Source organism: Xiphias gladius, chromosome 9 (assembly GCF_016859285.1).
Source record: "Xiphias gladius isolate SHS-SW01 ecotype Sanya breed wild chromosome 9, ASM1685928v1, whole genome shotgun sequence".
NCBI lineage: Eukaryota > Metazoa > Chordata > Actinopteri > Istiophoriformes > Xiphiidae > Xiphias > Xiphias gladius.
In genome coordinates, this window is record NC_053408.1 from 16,060,707 (window position 1) to 16,076,282 (window position 15,576).

The 15,576-nt window shown below is 41.6% G+C and overlaps 1 protein-coding gene across 1 annotated transcript in view; it reads left to right on the forward strand.

The window, feature by feature from the left end:
• snx29 (sorting nexin 29) overlaps positions 1-15,576 on the forward strand; it is a 135,349-nt gene that overhangs the window by 22,490 nt on the left and 97,283 nt on the right. The window contains exon 14 of the mRNA XM_040135301.1: positions 10,269-10,354. Coding sequence (XP_039991235.1) covers positions 10,269-10,354 — 86 coding nt within the window. The remainder of the gene's footprint in view (positions 1-10,268; positions 10,355-15,576) is intronic.

The window sequence follows — 15,576 nt, forward strand, 5'->3', positions numbered from 1 at the left end:
AAACAACACTGGAAACCTTTACCCTATGGTATTCATTGTGGAGTGTTACAGTTCCTTCCCTAGGTCAAACATACACACACCTTTGTCCCAACAAGTGACCACCTACTGTTTTGCTGAAAGTGAGGTGCGTCACTTCAGCATCTGCAATTGATTGCCTGTACGCCAGAAGTCTTCCGTTGAGCCCTGAGTCCTTTAAATAGAGGGTTAGCCATCCTTCAGCAGTCTAAACAGAAAGCCCCAGCAAGCCTGTGTTCAGATAGTAGCCTCCTACATTAAGTGAAGCCACCAACTAGGATTGATCAAGTTACTCAAAGTTAAGTGTTTAGGGGCTGCTAAAGCTGATGGGTTTGTAGCCTGGAGAGGACAGTGTGGGAGCTGGTGGGGCTTTTTTAAAAATATGTGATGATTTTCTTGTTCACATGGAGAACTTTAATGGAGTGGAAACGGCAAGAGGGGTAAAGAAAAAGAGTGTACCAGGAAAAAGGGAGGGCCTCACAATTGCCTCTCTTTGCAGGTGACTGTGACATACAGTGTGCGTTTCCACACAACCAAACGCGCACACACAGACACACAAATCCGATCCCATAGTCTGCCGCTAAATCTCAAGTGCTGCCTTCCTTCTTAGTCAAATCTGTCTCGATCAGTAGTGGCTATAAATACCACTGAAGGAGCAGCTAGCCACTGAATGAGGTTTGGAAGCTGTCGGCATCATTCAGTGAAAAAGGTTAAAGGCAACAGTTGCTATGTATCCCACAATACTTTGTGATTCTATTGCACTAAAGGTGAACTGGAGGCCAGAAAGCCTGACATAACATCTGACACTGAACGGTAACATCTAAAAAACTTGAAAGGACTCTTGGCCTCCTTGTTGACCAACAACTACTATAACTCAAGTACTTCATTGCTGTTGAGTTATTTGAGATGCTTTTTGAAACAGGTTGTTTAGTCTGCACTAACTTTGGCAGAAATCATTTTGCTGCTAGCAGAAATGTTCAAGTTAAATGTTTATCTTTAGCACCAGATGGTCTTGCGGTTTGAAGAAGATGCCGCCAGTCATCTGCTTATTTTAGTGCGTCTCCTAGTAATACTACTTTTATAGTAAAGCAGCACTGAAACCCAAAGAAGTGGCGTGTGTGTGTGTGTGTGTGTGTGTGTGTGTGTGTGTGTGTGTGTGTGTGTGTGTGTGTGTGTGTGTGTGTGTGTGTGTGTGTGTGTGTGTGTGTGTGTGTGTGTGTGTGTGTGTGTGTGTGTGTGTCTTGAGCCCGTCTGTATATGGGGGCGGCAGAGGAGAAAGCGAGTCCCCATAGATAGATTTCGGCTGACGCAGACTCCGGCAGAGGGGCGTGATCTAAAACGAGTCCCTGCTCACATACTGAGTTACTCACACACAAAACTCAGTTATACAGCAGGACCCTTACTCACACTTCCATCCAAATATAACATGAAAATGTAAGATCCTTACTCACACAGTGACACATAGCAGCCCACCTCCTTGCTCCCATCTTCTCCCAGACCGTAGAAATCCGAGCCAACATGCAACAGTCCTCTTGTATGTTGGTATATATCTATGAGTATATATGCTCTCAGTAGAGGGTGGACATAAAAAAAAAACAGGATGCCTGTTGGGTTCAGTTACTCGCCTTGGTTACTAATATTTGGGAATCGGGTCTGCACTCTATGTTCCGGTGCTCCCAATGGCCAGTTTAGCTATGAAGGGGTTTTGTTGTACCTGGGTGTAGTACTCCGCCGCACTCCATACAATAGTTTTCGAGCCCTGTAAGCTACTTTAGCTGGTCGAAGGCTTGCTACCATTACAATTCCCAAATTATACAGACAGTAAACATTGTATATGTTATTAGGAGCGGCCTGTTGGATACAATGAGCTTTGAAGGCCAGGAATTTAAGTCTTACCGTTTTCGCTCAGGTAATGTTACATCCACTATTGGCACGTTTCCCACTGTTCCACAGCACCCACTGACATCTGCCTGTTCAAAGTTCAAAGTATCTTTATTGTAGAATGGCAAAATTGACACGAAGGGGAGCACTAACATCGTTATACAGCAGCCACACTGACAAGGCTGCTTGCAGATGTGTCTGCCTGCGGACATTTTTTTGGTAATCGGCTTCGGGAGCGCAGGCATCGGCGAATGCCGATTATCTCATAATGTCATCCTAGTAATTGGCCAACTGATGAATTATGCAACCCCTGATGTAGACCTCCGATGAAATTGTAATTTATACAATATATTCAAAATTTAAAGGCACCAAGTTGAGTTTTTGACGCTAGCACTCAGGCGACGTGATACATAGCACTCTCATGCCAATAGTTGCTATTTCACTGACTGAGAGCTGGTGGTGATGGTGCGAGCGCGAAGTTAAGGAAGAAGACCGTTAGCTAGTAAATATGGATGTTAACATTGCAGGATTTCAAATATTCAAAAAAAATCTGACCTGTCTGAGTTTTATGAGGAAGGAAATTCATACATGCAATATGTTTTTGGTGAGAAACACTGAATGTTAACATCACTTTGTTCATAAGAAAGATTCACAGGGCAGCTTGAAATTGAATTTAATATTTCTCAGAAATATTGCAATTAAATATTTCCCTCTCTAGGATGAAATTTAAACATTTATCATAACCATATCCCACACGATACCTGGCCTCACAAATCAGTATCTTGATCAGACAGAGCCTTTTATTTTAGTTTCTGTCACTGCGAATGATAACATACATTAAAAAACTGTTGCTTTGAATATAGATGTCCAAAACTAAAGCGGTCTTGTTCTGGATGGTTAACCATTAAACTCATTCCCGCAAGGATAGCAGCTGACACACACACACACACACACACACCAAACTCTCTCTTTCCCCACAACCATTTCTTGTCCCCCTTTTTAGACATCAGTTGGCAGAGCAGAAAGCAGGCCTCTCGTAGCAGGAAGACGGGAAGGCAGCCAGTCGAGTGGGCTCAGGCCAGGAAGTGGTACCTCATCACAGGGAGAGGGGGCGGTTGGACAGGCTTACACACACACACACACAGAAACGGGAGAAGATGCCTTTTTCTTAGCTGGCTGCCGTCTTTTCTCTAGGCAGTCTGGTGCGGCTGATCTAAGGAGTGGCAGAGTGCGCGGCTGTGAAGTTTAAATAGTTTATTTGTTGGGTGTGTTGAGGCTCGCTGTTTTCTTTCTTTGGGAAGTCAGTTATGTCACTCTGGCCAGGGGGAACCTTTTGCCTTCAAGACAGAAGTTTTAACAACCCAGCCCTGCACCACAGCCTACCTTTGTTTTGCCTGAGTGTTGATATGTGTATATGTGTGTGTATGAGTTTATACAGCTTTGGGCATTGGGCCTTTGGAAGTGTGATACAAGAGTGTTTGCTTGAAGTGTTTTGTTTTTTTTTTGGTTTGTTTTTTCTGAGATGTTGAGCAGTAAATTGCACTCAGGAGTATTAGCCAGCGACTGAGCTGTCTGTCTCTGAGGGTGTCTTTGTACCTCTCATTTACTACTTCCGAACAAAACCGGACCGTACCTGACAAACAGCAAATTTAGCTTTGTTTATTCACATTAAGACAACTACTGAGCATGGGGATAATAAGGGAAGGGTTTGGGGGAATACAAGAGAGAGAAAAAAAAAAAAAATCACCCCAGGGCTTTATCTCAACTTAGCTAATTCCTGTGTGTAGTTTAAGTATAAGCTTTCCTCTTGGGACACTGATTTTATTCATTCTTCCAGAGAAGACAAGATCCTCACAAACTTTGCAGTTGTTATTGACCTCCCCTCTTTAACACAAAATATTTAAAGTTTCTTTATCTCAACTTATTATCTCTCAAGTGCACAGTTTCCTGTTCATTCCACTGAGCAACCCCTAAAGTGAGCAGCCGAAGGAAGAAGATAGTTAATAGTCTTATTCTCTGAGCAGACATTCACTCTAACAATATTTCTGGGTCAGACTATTGAAAGCAGTTTGTGGCTGGTCCCAGATCAGCTGGGCAAAGGAGGCAGTTGTCACAACAGAGATGTCGACAAAGTACTTTTCTTCCGACACACTCGTTTAAAACTTCACTGTCCCCGAAGGCACAGAAGACACTTAGAGTTTCAGATGAGTTTGAAATACTGCACATTTGCAGCGAATTGCAGTGAATAACGCTTTTCCAATAAAAACTGAGTTTGTAATGATCGACTTGCCAGAAGCGTTTAGAATTGGCTATTAAAGCTAATAGCACACAACTGTGTAAATGTAAGGATGCAATATATATACTGTTAATGCTTGATAATTTGCTCACTTGTATCCAGGTATATAAAGCGGAATTCAGCAGGGCATTGAACAGAAAGTATATAATATTTTCCTTTACTGTGAAGAAATTCAGATGCAACTGCTGCTGAGCCTTTAAATCAGCCAGTCACATGGCAAACAGAAATAATGCCTAAACAATTAGTCAATTAATTGAAGGAGGTCTGAGGTCAGACAATAACTCCTATCCTCCTCCATACTCTTGTCTTGCCATCATTCTGGTACAAGTTATTGCCTTTTTTCATCTGTCCAAAAATCTTGTCCTAGAACTGAGCAGGTTTTTTTTAGATGTTTTCTGTTAAAGTCTAATCTGGGCTTTCTGTTCCTGAGTGTAACCAGTGGTTTGCACCTTGTGGTAAACCCTCTGTATTTATATTCATGAAGGCGTCTCTTGATTGTAGACTTTGACAATGATAAACCTGCCTCCTCGATATTGTTCTTGTCTTGGATAGATGTTGTGAAGGGTTTTTCTTCACCGAGGAAAGAACTCTGCAATCATCAACTTTAGTTTTTGTTCTGTTGTCTTCCTGGCCTTTTGGTGTTGCTGAGCTCGCCAGTGCATTCCTTCTTTTTAAGAATGTACCAAATTGTACATTTGGCCACTCGTAAAGTTTCTGCCATTTGTCTGATAGGTTAGTTTTGTTTTTTCAGCTTAATGATGGCCTCATTAATTTGGATCAACACCTCTTTGGATCACATATTGAGAGTTCCCACGAACAGCTACCACACCTGGCCATGGAACTGTCAGTCAACTGTCCAATTATTTTTGAATCTCTGAAAATGAGCAGAAGCCTTTTTGAAGGAAGAATGGCTGTAAAAAAAATTCCCTCAAACAAGAAGTGAAAGGCTCTTAGCGGGTTACAAAAAGCCTTTACAAGCTGGGATACTTACCAAAGGGGGTGTTACTAGGTACTGACCATGCCTGGTGCCCAAACTTTTGTTTCGGGCCCTTTTCCTTTTTTGTCATTTTTAAACTGTAAAGGATGGAAATAAAAAAGTAATCTTGCTTAAAATATTAAAGAAATGTGTCATCTTTAACTTTATGCCTTTTGGAGATCAGTTCATCTTTTACCTGCTTAGCTATTCACAGAAACAGAAAATTTGACCAGGACTGTCAGAACTTTTTCATGCCACTGTATATACATGGGTTACTTTGTGTCGGTTAAAACTGGCAACACTGGATGCTGGGCACATGGCATGCAGTTGGTTTATCTGAATTCTTTTTGCTGAAAACAGTTGCCTACGGTGGATGGGAATTGGTTTGATGCTTGCAGAGTTTGTGGGCCAGAAAACCAAAACAGTGAGCTAAAAGAAGCTTAAAAGCTCCATAGAGCTCAAGGTAACAGCAGAGTTGGGTGATAACTCTTACAAGCAACCCCTTTCACATTACACGTAGTCATTTGATCTGTGTTTTATGTAAAAAACATTGATTAGTGCATCTTTAATTTCTTTAAAAGAACGGCAAACATCACAAAGTAGTGTGAGTAAAAAGTGAACACATGTAGTAGTATGGACTTGAAGACTGATGTTTCGATTTTGTAAAGATGTGTGGCTGAAAGGAATAAACAAGACATAAGAGCTGAAGTGATTAAATTATTAATAAGTAAAGGACATTTGCTAAAAGAACATTTTACCTGAGCCCCAGGTATCAAGGCCAGTTAGCTCACATTTTGTCAATTGCTGCAATCTACCTGATGGTATATCAGCAGACACAATATATATTCTCAGCAAAATGAGATGGTTCTGAATATCTGTTGACCTCCCCAAGCCCCTACACAAACACACACATGTAGCGAAAGTGTGTGTGTTAGCTATAATTTAATCAGGTTGGAACAGCGTCTGGGCTGCGGGTGGTTCTGATAACAACAATGTGGACGGCTCCTCAGAGAGCTCGTCATGTGGATTCAGGAGGTCTCCCGGCAGGCGCCTCTTTTGTTGGTGGGGAATGAGGACAGATAAGCAGGGCACCAAAAATCACCCATGGAGAATGAGGGGTTGGGGGGTGGCGGCGGAGCAAGACAAAGGCTGTTAAATTTAACTGCCAAGGGCATAAAGCCACACTCCAACTCTGATTGATTTCCTCCCCAAAGTCGATGATGTTCAACCGGTTACGGCTTATAAAGAGACTGCCTCTGTCTCTCACTCTCTCACTCTGTTTCTTTATCACCGTGTCTTTGTGTCTGCATCCCCAACCGCAGTCCAACACACACACACACACACACACACACACACACACACACACACACACACACACACACACACACACACACACACACACACACACACACACACACACACACACACACACACACAGTAGTGTAGCGCTAATGCATAATTGTAGCTTAGCTGGGCTGTAACTTTAACCCCATCCACACCTGGCATTAACCTTCATCTTCTACCCAGACTACTTTCTGATATGGCTGGATTTACATTCTACATGGTCTTGAAATGCCTCTCTGAGATACTGAATACTGACATTTAGTTCAGTTTTGCTCTTGCTTGCTAAACAGAGGTCAGAGTTCACACTGTTGCTTCTTTTAATAGTTACATGGAACAAATTTAGAACAAAACTTTCTGGAATACTGTGCATACATAAAGTTCGTCACAGCCAGAGGATTTTGATATGAGCATTATGCAGTTGATGAAGTTTATTTATGTGCTGTCAGTACTGCACTTTATTGCAGCTCCCCAGATGTTGTGCAATGGTTCCTTCATTTTCATTTCTTCTAATATGAATTTATACTGTTATTTTGATTTCTTGCTGCTTTCAATTTCTACAAACTAACAACAACTGCAGTTGACTTGGATGACAAAACACTAGTATACTCTTGTGACGTGCTTATTTGGCTAGCTTTGCTTTTGTCAAACATTTGCTGTGATGAAAGTCTAGCGAGTGAAATTTTAAATATGGTACAGCGCTTTCCACAGGTTTCCTTTGGTGCCGTAGTGGCTTTGGGGTGGGTGTGGTGGGGTGTTTGAGCATTGTGCGTTGTGAAAATATGCATTTTTAAACTGCAATTTCCTCATCCTCCCATAGCCATCTGACAATGTAACAGCGTTTGGCTGCCTACCAAAATTTTTGTTGGATTACACGTCTGTAGAGAGCTCACTTTCCCAGTTGCCACTAGTCAGCTGACTGCGTTACTATAGCGAGTCGATTTCTGTCTCGCTCTCATTCCTCTCGCATATTTATTTTCTCTGACAGTTAACATTTTTCAGACTTCAGTCTTTTTGAGCTCATTATCTGTGACGGATGTAATTCTTGGCTGTTTGACAGATTTTCTCTTTGTTGTATTTCTGAAGTGAAGACATTGGGAGAGGCTATGAACTCGTTTTCACTTGTCATGAATTTATTTCTTCTATGGCAGCAGAACATGTTACACCAGCCTTCAGAAACTCCAGCAGGTTAAATTGGACTAACGAAACACTTTTAGGGCTGATTAACTTTGAAAGACTCACTATAGATGGACTCTAAAACACTCACTAGCTTAGCAACATTAAGGCTACAAACAACTGTTGAGTCCATCCTTCAAAACATCAGGACTCGCGCATTCGTTTAGTGAAGTATGCAGGATGCAAAAAGTTAAATTCACATCTATTTATTAAAATACAGCAGAGTCTTAAAGATTGAGGTTGCTTACAGAGCTCTGGACCAGACTATGCATCCCTGACGAGCATACAGCATTCACATCAGTTCACCAAGTCTGAGTGACTATTCTCTCTCTGGTCCAGCAGATATTAGGTTTAAACATAGTAAATAACATTGTCGGCGCGGTCATCTTCTTATTGGCTGAGACCCCAGTCACTCCTCAGGTATGTGCCTCCCTCGTACGGACATTTCACTCTGGACATGATTGACTCTCCCTATTTAACGACTTATCTGTAAAAAAAGACAAGACACTACACAGCACCCAAGGACAGTTTCTCAAACTGTCATGCCGCCTCCATATAAGGGGTTGTTTTTCACATATAGACAACCATATATCTTTGGGTTCATTCTTTGCAGAATAACACCTCTGTATAGTACCAGCACCTGAGTTTAATAAGCACCACAAGCCGCTTTCTTTTAGTCTCATAGTAAGATAATATATAAAAACATATAAAAATAACCCTTCACAACCCATAATCCATCACTCTAAAAGACCGTAGTTACACTGGTACCCTTCGCCATTCAAAATAATAAAAAACTATTGTAATGAAGGGACACGTAATTGTCTAGTCCTGAACAAGAAGACGGTGCTCATTTTTAAAACCTAATTTTCAGAAAAAAAAGGTCTTATATTAGGTCCAGTATCCTCTGTCTCCAAAGCAGTAGAGAACTCTGCATAGTTCTTTCCGTTCATTTGGTTTCAGCGCTTCGCAAAAATGCTTAGGTGCTGCGCCTAAGTCTTATAATGGTAAGACTTAGGGAAAACCCTGTGGTATGTGGACACCTGAACATTACACCTATATGTGATTGTTGAACCACTCATACTAAATCCTGGGCATTAATATGCTGTAATAATAGGCTTGGCTGTAAATGGAAGACTTTCCACAACATTTTGGAACCTGGCTCCAGTCGGGGCAGTCACTCCTCTACATTGCATTTTTAATCTTTATAGACAGTGGCATCCCCCGGCAAACCATTTCTGTACGGAATCAACATCATCATGTTGAAACAGAAAAGGGCCTTCCCTAAACTGTTACCATAAAGTTGGAAGTACACTGTTGTTTAAAATATAAATGTATGCACTAAGATTTCACTTAATAAGAACTATGGGGCCTCATTCAAATGAGAGAGAGCAACCCCAACCCAAAAGTATACAAAAGTATGTGTACAGGTCTGTCTGCCATATGGTTTACTTGCATTGGATCTACTTCTTAATATTCGCATGCTTAAGAATCCACAGTTAATACTGTGCCCTGCTTGCTCCCAACCATCAGTATTTTGACAGTCGGATTTGGTCTGAATCTGGAATTACTGTATGCATCCCCAGGCTGCATGTAGGCAAACATGCATGGGGGTCACTGTGAGGTGTTTGCATGGCTGTTTCTTTTATACTTGTATGTACAACTTTACTGTGTGGCTGCATTACTTTACTTTTGTTCCCGATTTTTAAACCTTCCTCCTGGCAGGAGTTGAATCAACCAATCAACTTGTTTGATCCGCAGGTCCACATAATGTGTTAGTGAGATTTGGAAGATGTGCATGTCAGCGACTCTGCGAGCCACTTCGATCAGTGGTTATTTCCTTCAGTGGTTTGTGGAGACGTGTTTCTTCAGACAAGCATGATTCCAGCTTAAATGTTACTACCTAGGCCGCCTGCCGCCTATTTGCTTGCTGTTTGGATTCACATGCAAAAGTTAATTATCTGTTTCTGCAGCTCCTACAGTATATATATATTTTGAATATCCGTGTCCAAATCTGTCTCAGTCCACCTGCACAGCTGCATTTGATGATCTGATCCCCAATGCATATTTAGCGCATTTCCACTTAAAATGTCCCCCTTTTTGTGCAGAAATCTGATTCAGGTCTGATCTTCAAGGATTCATGTTAATATCAAGTGTAAAGACCTAGCTGTAGGTGGGTTGAAATACAAGTCAAGTCATGTCTGTAAATATATCTCCGTCTGACCACCTGGATTCGATTTCGAGTGTTTTTATTTTCAGTGCTCCTCAGGTGACAAGATGTCACAACAAGTTTCACACAGTCTCCCTTCACCACATGCTGTCATAAAACAAAGTAAACAACTTCCTGTCACTGGCTTGTGGCAGCTCTCAGAGTTGTTGGACAGAAAATGTACCCTCTGTCATATTACACACGACTACAGTCGGCAGATGATTATTTTCTTTAAATATGCATATCTCATCCATTCTGATATGTAAGGATAGTTGACATTAAAAAAGTCTACATTGCTTGCATACAATGTTTTGTAGTTATAGCCTCCTTATTTTTATTTGTCCCTGGTTATAAGCTGTGCGTGTGTGTCTATGCAGGGAGAATGAGGTCCTGAAGGTCCAGTTGAAGAAGTATGTGGGGGCGGTGCAGATGCTGAAGAGAGAGGGGAGCCAGGGAAATGATGGTAAACCACACACACTCTTACACACACTCTGCATCATTATGACCTGAAATTAAATTTCATATCTGTGTCCCAGTCCATCTATTTTGCTCACACACAGAAATGCTTCTAGAGAAACATAAGGTAATCACTTTCCTCTACATCCCAGACCAGTTGTGATGCATTTCTCAGGAGTACAGATGACTAACCTTCCTTTTTATGGCGTGAATCCCTGTCAAACAGAGTGAGCCTCCTTCCCCTCTGTCCTTCTCACTCTGACCTATCCTTTTCTTTTAGTTTTTGGGTAGATTTGATAATTTTGACTTTTCATTCCTGTTGCCGTGGGATGTAAGCGGTGCTCTGTTTAAAGACTGGCGAGATAAGCCCTTGTAGTATCAAAGGCAAATAAAATGAACATGGCAGATTATGGAGGGCCACATAATGGCTAATTGCATTTTGGAGGATAGAGGGGAGAGCTGTTATCTATGACACCCCCGAGGGTTTATGTGTTTTTGTGAGGTTTTTGTATATTTTTGTGAGACAGAAGTAAAGAGATACTTACAACTTTCCAATATCAAGTTAATGGTGCCTCAGGTTTTTATAGTGACCATGAGAACAAACAACTATGTTTTGGTGCTATACAATAATCCTTTTAATCAAGCACCACAATGCCAGCTGCCCACTATTTTTCAAAAGAAGCATGGATCTATGTGATTTAGTTATCTTGTATTTAAGTTAAAAGAAAATTCCAATGTGTTATAACTTGGGTGTCATAATTTTTGGCCATCATTACTTCCACCAAGGAGGTTATGTATTCAACTGTGTCTGTTGCTTTGTTTGTTTGTCAGCAGGATTACTCAAAAATTACTGAACTGATTTGCACCAAACTTGGTAGAGGGTTGGGGAATGGGCCAGGGACGAACCCATTGAATTTTGGGACAGATCCAGATCATTTACTATGAATCTGACTTTTTCTCTCTGAAGTTTGGTGTATGTTGTTTGACATTGGCCTTGGCGGAGGTCTGCGCTCTACTGAGCACATTTTTTAGTTTCTATCCGTTATACAAACATAGCAACATCAGTACAACAAAGTCCAACATTGCAGGAAACAAGCAGGCAGACAATCTGACAACAATAAGTATGTTTTGGGTAATAATTTGACCTTTCGCTTTTGTTTTCGCTTGCAAGTAAGCCTGGCAAACTTAGGGATTTGTTTCATTTGATTCAAAAACTTGAATGATATGTTTTATGTAAAAGGTGTAGTTATTCAGAAGTTCAACAGTCAAATGATGTTGTCAGGAACATTCACAACCCCCACTTGTTATCTAAGTTAAGACCTGTGTAACTTTGGTCCACAACGGCATCATGTTATAAAACATCATGTTTAAAATATGATGTTTTATAACATGATGCCGTCTCTGGTTCCTCTGTGGTTCCTGGCAATTACCTTGGTCAGCCTGTCAAACTCGGCCGCCTGGCCTGCTGACACCGGAGAGATCGGCAGGGACGAAGACTGAGGATGGGAGATGATTGGAGGGAGAAATGGCGATTCCCTCCCTCATAAAAACACGCATTTATTATCAGGAAATAGCCATCACCCAGCTCAATTCCATGGCCTTGATAAAACATGTTCTGGTTTGTCATCGGAGCTTTTCTCTTGAATTTGCGGCTTTGTTTTGTTTGTTTTTTGCCCTTCTTTTTTTTCTTCTTTTTACCACCACTCGTAATATTTCTTGCTGATGTTGACTTTTTGTTTTTCCATCATTTGTACACTTTCTCTCGCCCTTTTCACCCCTCTTTCGTTCCTCTTTTCTTTACCTCTACTTCCGTCCCTCTTCCCTCATCCCGACAGGCGTAGTAATTCCTTCTCCACAGCGGCGTCTAAATGATTTCATCCTCCTTCGCCTCTGTCTTCTCCTGCTAATGATGTGCCTCCTTATACTTTGATGTTGAATACCGGAGTCTTCTGGTATACATGTGTGTGTGTGTGTGTTTGTGTTTGTGTGTGTTTGTGTGTTGGGAGAAGAGGAGGGGAATGATGTGCGAGCAGTTTAGGGGGAGCAAAAATCGAGGGGGGAAAAAAGAAAGACTAGGATGAATTGATACACAAGCGCCCCTTTTTCATGTGCTGTCAGCTGGCTTCCTATGATAATGGCGCTGTGTTTCTGAAACCCCTCCTGTGTAATGACAGCGCTGCAGACGTGATATCTCGAACGCTCCTCAGGCGCTGTCAGCCCCACTGACATGCCACAAAAAGATGGTTCTGCTTTCCCTATGCTTCAGAGGAGTGATAATTATTGTTTCCTGTGTGATCCCATCTATCTGTGTTTGTTTCGGGGATTTCCCCTCTCTACTTATACTTGGATATGAGAGAATAGTATGTTTGTGTTACTGTGTGTTTTTTATATGAATGTGGATTACAATTCATGTTACATGCATGATTCCAATTTGAAAATCTGCATATGCCGCAGAAGACAGGATGTACATATACTTTACATGTCACATTTGTGTAGCTCCAATCTGTGTAACATCAAACTCAGTTGAATGTTTAAGGGCTCTAGCTAGGTGTGTGTACCTACTTGTGTGTCTTTGTATTTGGGTATGTCATGAAGAGAAGCCACTAGTCGACCCCCAGAGGACTTTCAGTGTAACAGTGGCAGTCATGTTTACTGTAAGGCAGAGTCAGATGAAGGGAAATCTCCAGGGAGAGACCCAGAGCAGCGCGTGGAATTAACACACACACACTAACCCAGTTTTACACAGTTCCTTTGGGTCTTAAAGATCCTCAAAGGTTTGTGCAAATGTAATAAGTCTGTACAACTTTTTTTCGACATGTTTGGCCTTAAAAGAGCACTAAATGATTTTTTTTAAATTACTATAAACTATGTATATCCTCTTCACTCCTGCTTTTTATATTTGTATGTGATGAAAGAAGGACCTTCTTTCATCACATTTAAGATGTGAACTGAGGTAAGCTCCTTTGTTTACAGTTGCTATTACCACAAATATTGATGTTTAACTGAGCAGCAAGTTTATCACATTCGCTCCTCGGATTGACGTATTTTGGCTCCTTTAACTTGGTCACCACTTCTGTTTTTATGGTTCGTAAGATGTGTGCAACAAGCGTCCTTAAACGACGTGCCAGCACCTTCAGTGGCAGTTCACTCCAGACCAGCCATCCTCAAGTGCAGCAGAGACAAAAAAAGAAGTGGTCGAGGAAAAAGAAATGTTAGGAAAGATTCATAGCTGAGCAGAGACAACAAGCACATAAAATCTTGGTACAAGCCAAAAGACAGAGATATTTATTAGGGCTGCAACTGCACGTCCTATTTTTTTCTGGCTTGTTTTGTCAGTCAGTCCAAAACCAAAAAGATAATTTGATGTACAGTGATATAAAAGAGACCGTTGGGGGGTATGTTCATGTGAATGTGGCAGCTCTCCCAGGCTTTGGATGTAGCAGGTCATTGGGAGAAAGAAAGTGTTTGAGGCGTGGAAATCTGTTTACTTAAGTGAGGTGAGAGTGTGAGAAACAGACAGGGTTAAGAGCAGTGGGACTTGTGATAGAGTGCTATTGTCTGAAGTCAATTGGTGCAATGATAGAGGGTCAGGATTGGAAATAAGGGCATTGACTGGATTAAAAAAAAAAAAAAATCGTTTTCTCAGAGAACCCTGCGCTGTCTCGTCCCTCAGTGGAAGCTCTTTGTCGCTCAGGTGAGTAATGTTTCAAGGCATTTCATTCTCCCGAAAGGAGGTTTAACGGGTGGCTGGTGGACTGGCTGGTGTTTGACTGACTGCTTTGCCTGGGCGATTGATTACCCGGGGTGGGACGGTCACCGAACCCGAGGAAACGGGTTTCACATCTTCCCTCTGAGATGGCTGATTGCTGCATGTGGTCAGCTGAAATTGGCCTGCAGTGCTGTATATAAAAAAAGATTGGCCTGCCATTGGTAGGGTAGGGATCAGGAGTTATTAACCTGTTAAGTGCTGGCTGGGCATGCTGAGGCCATTCGAGGAGATCGATAACAGGTCAGAGGGCAGTAAGTCTGGCGAGATGTAATTCCCTCTCTTCCATTTTTTTGTCAAGAGCTTTGTGAAATTTCTATTTTTTCTCATTTTTAACTGCGCAGTCCATTATTCTGTTACATTAATTCTCTTTTTTTTTTAATTTGACTTTATGCTTTTCTTTAAAAGTCACCTCAGAAGCATACAGATTAAATTCCCCCTGGGGCTGCCCATGGAACAGGTTTGATCTTTTCTTTTGGCATGAAAATAAGTTAAAAAATATGTTGTCTTTCAAATAAATATGTTTTTCTTAGCCCCTTATAGTTTCTGTATTTCTGTTTCTTCAATCTTTTCACCAGTATTTATGATCTATACTTAACCCGCCCCTGTTCGTTTTTTTTTCCCCTCACTTGTTTTCCCTGCTGGCATTAAACACGAACAGTGGCAGACCAGCGCTTTGATTCATTCTGCTTTTTGCCTGTCACTGCATACGTGTTTAATTCGTCCATAAATAAACTCGCCACAGACAGCAGCTTATTCATCTCCAATGAGGAAATGGATTACATGGCCGTTTAAAACCCAATAAGCTCCCCTCACTCTACCTTGGTCTTGCCCGCTTCCTCCGACAGCCAGTGGCCCAATGAGTGAATGAGAGGCATTTGTCACCGCTGCCTGCCCTAATAAGAGTGTGTAACTTATTCATTACACACATAGATCGGCGTTTATTGTCCCTCTGCGCGCTCTGCTTTGCCCTTGTGGGGCCTTGGGGAGGTCAGGCATCCTGCCGCAGTGTGTCAGCTGTGTGTGTGTGTGCGTATGCATCCTGAGTTTTTGTTCAAGCTCACAAGCCTGCCCTGAATATGCGTATGTGTGATGGTGTGTTTGCATGTTATTAAAAACTTGGGATTTGTGTAGTTATATTGTTTTCTGGTGCTGACTTGTTATATATTGTGTATGTGTGTGTACGTGTGTTTTCATTACTTGTTAACTAATGAGTAGCTGAGTGTGGTTGGTGGTTAATGTGAGGAAAGCAGGTCATGGTGGTGAGAGTGGAGTCATTATTAAACAACAGGTATGTGTTTTGTCAGGTCAAATGTGCATATGTGTGCACGTTTATGTAGTGTCTTTGTGTTAATTGTCTTGTTGAGTCCCTGTGAGTGAGTTTAGGTGAGCAATATGTGTTTATGGACCTGTGTGTGTGTGTGTGTGTGTGTGTGTGTGTGTGTGTGACAGGCCTAAATTAA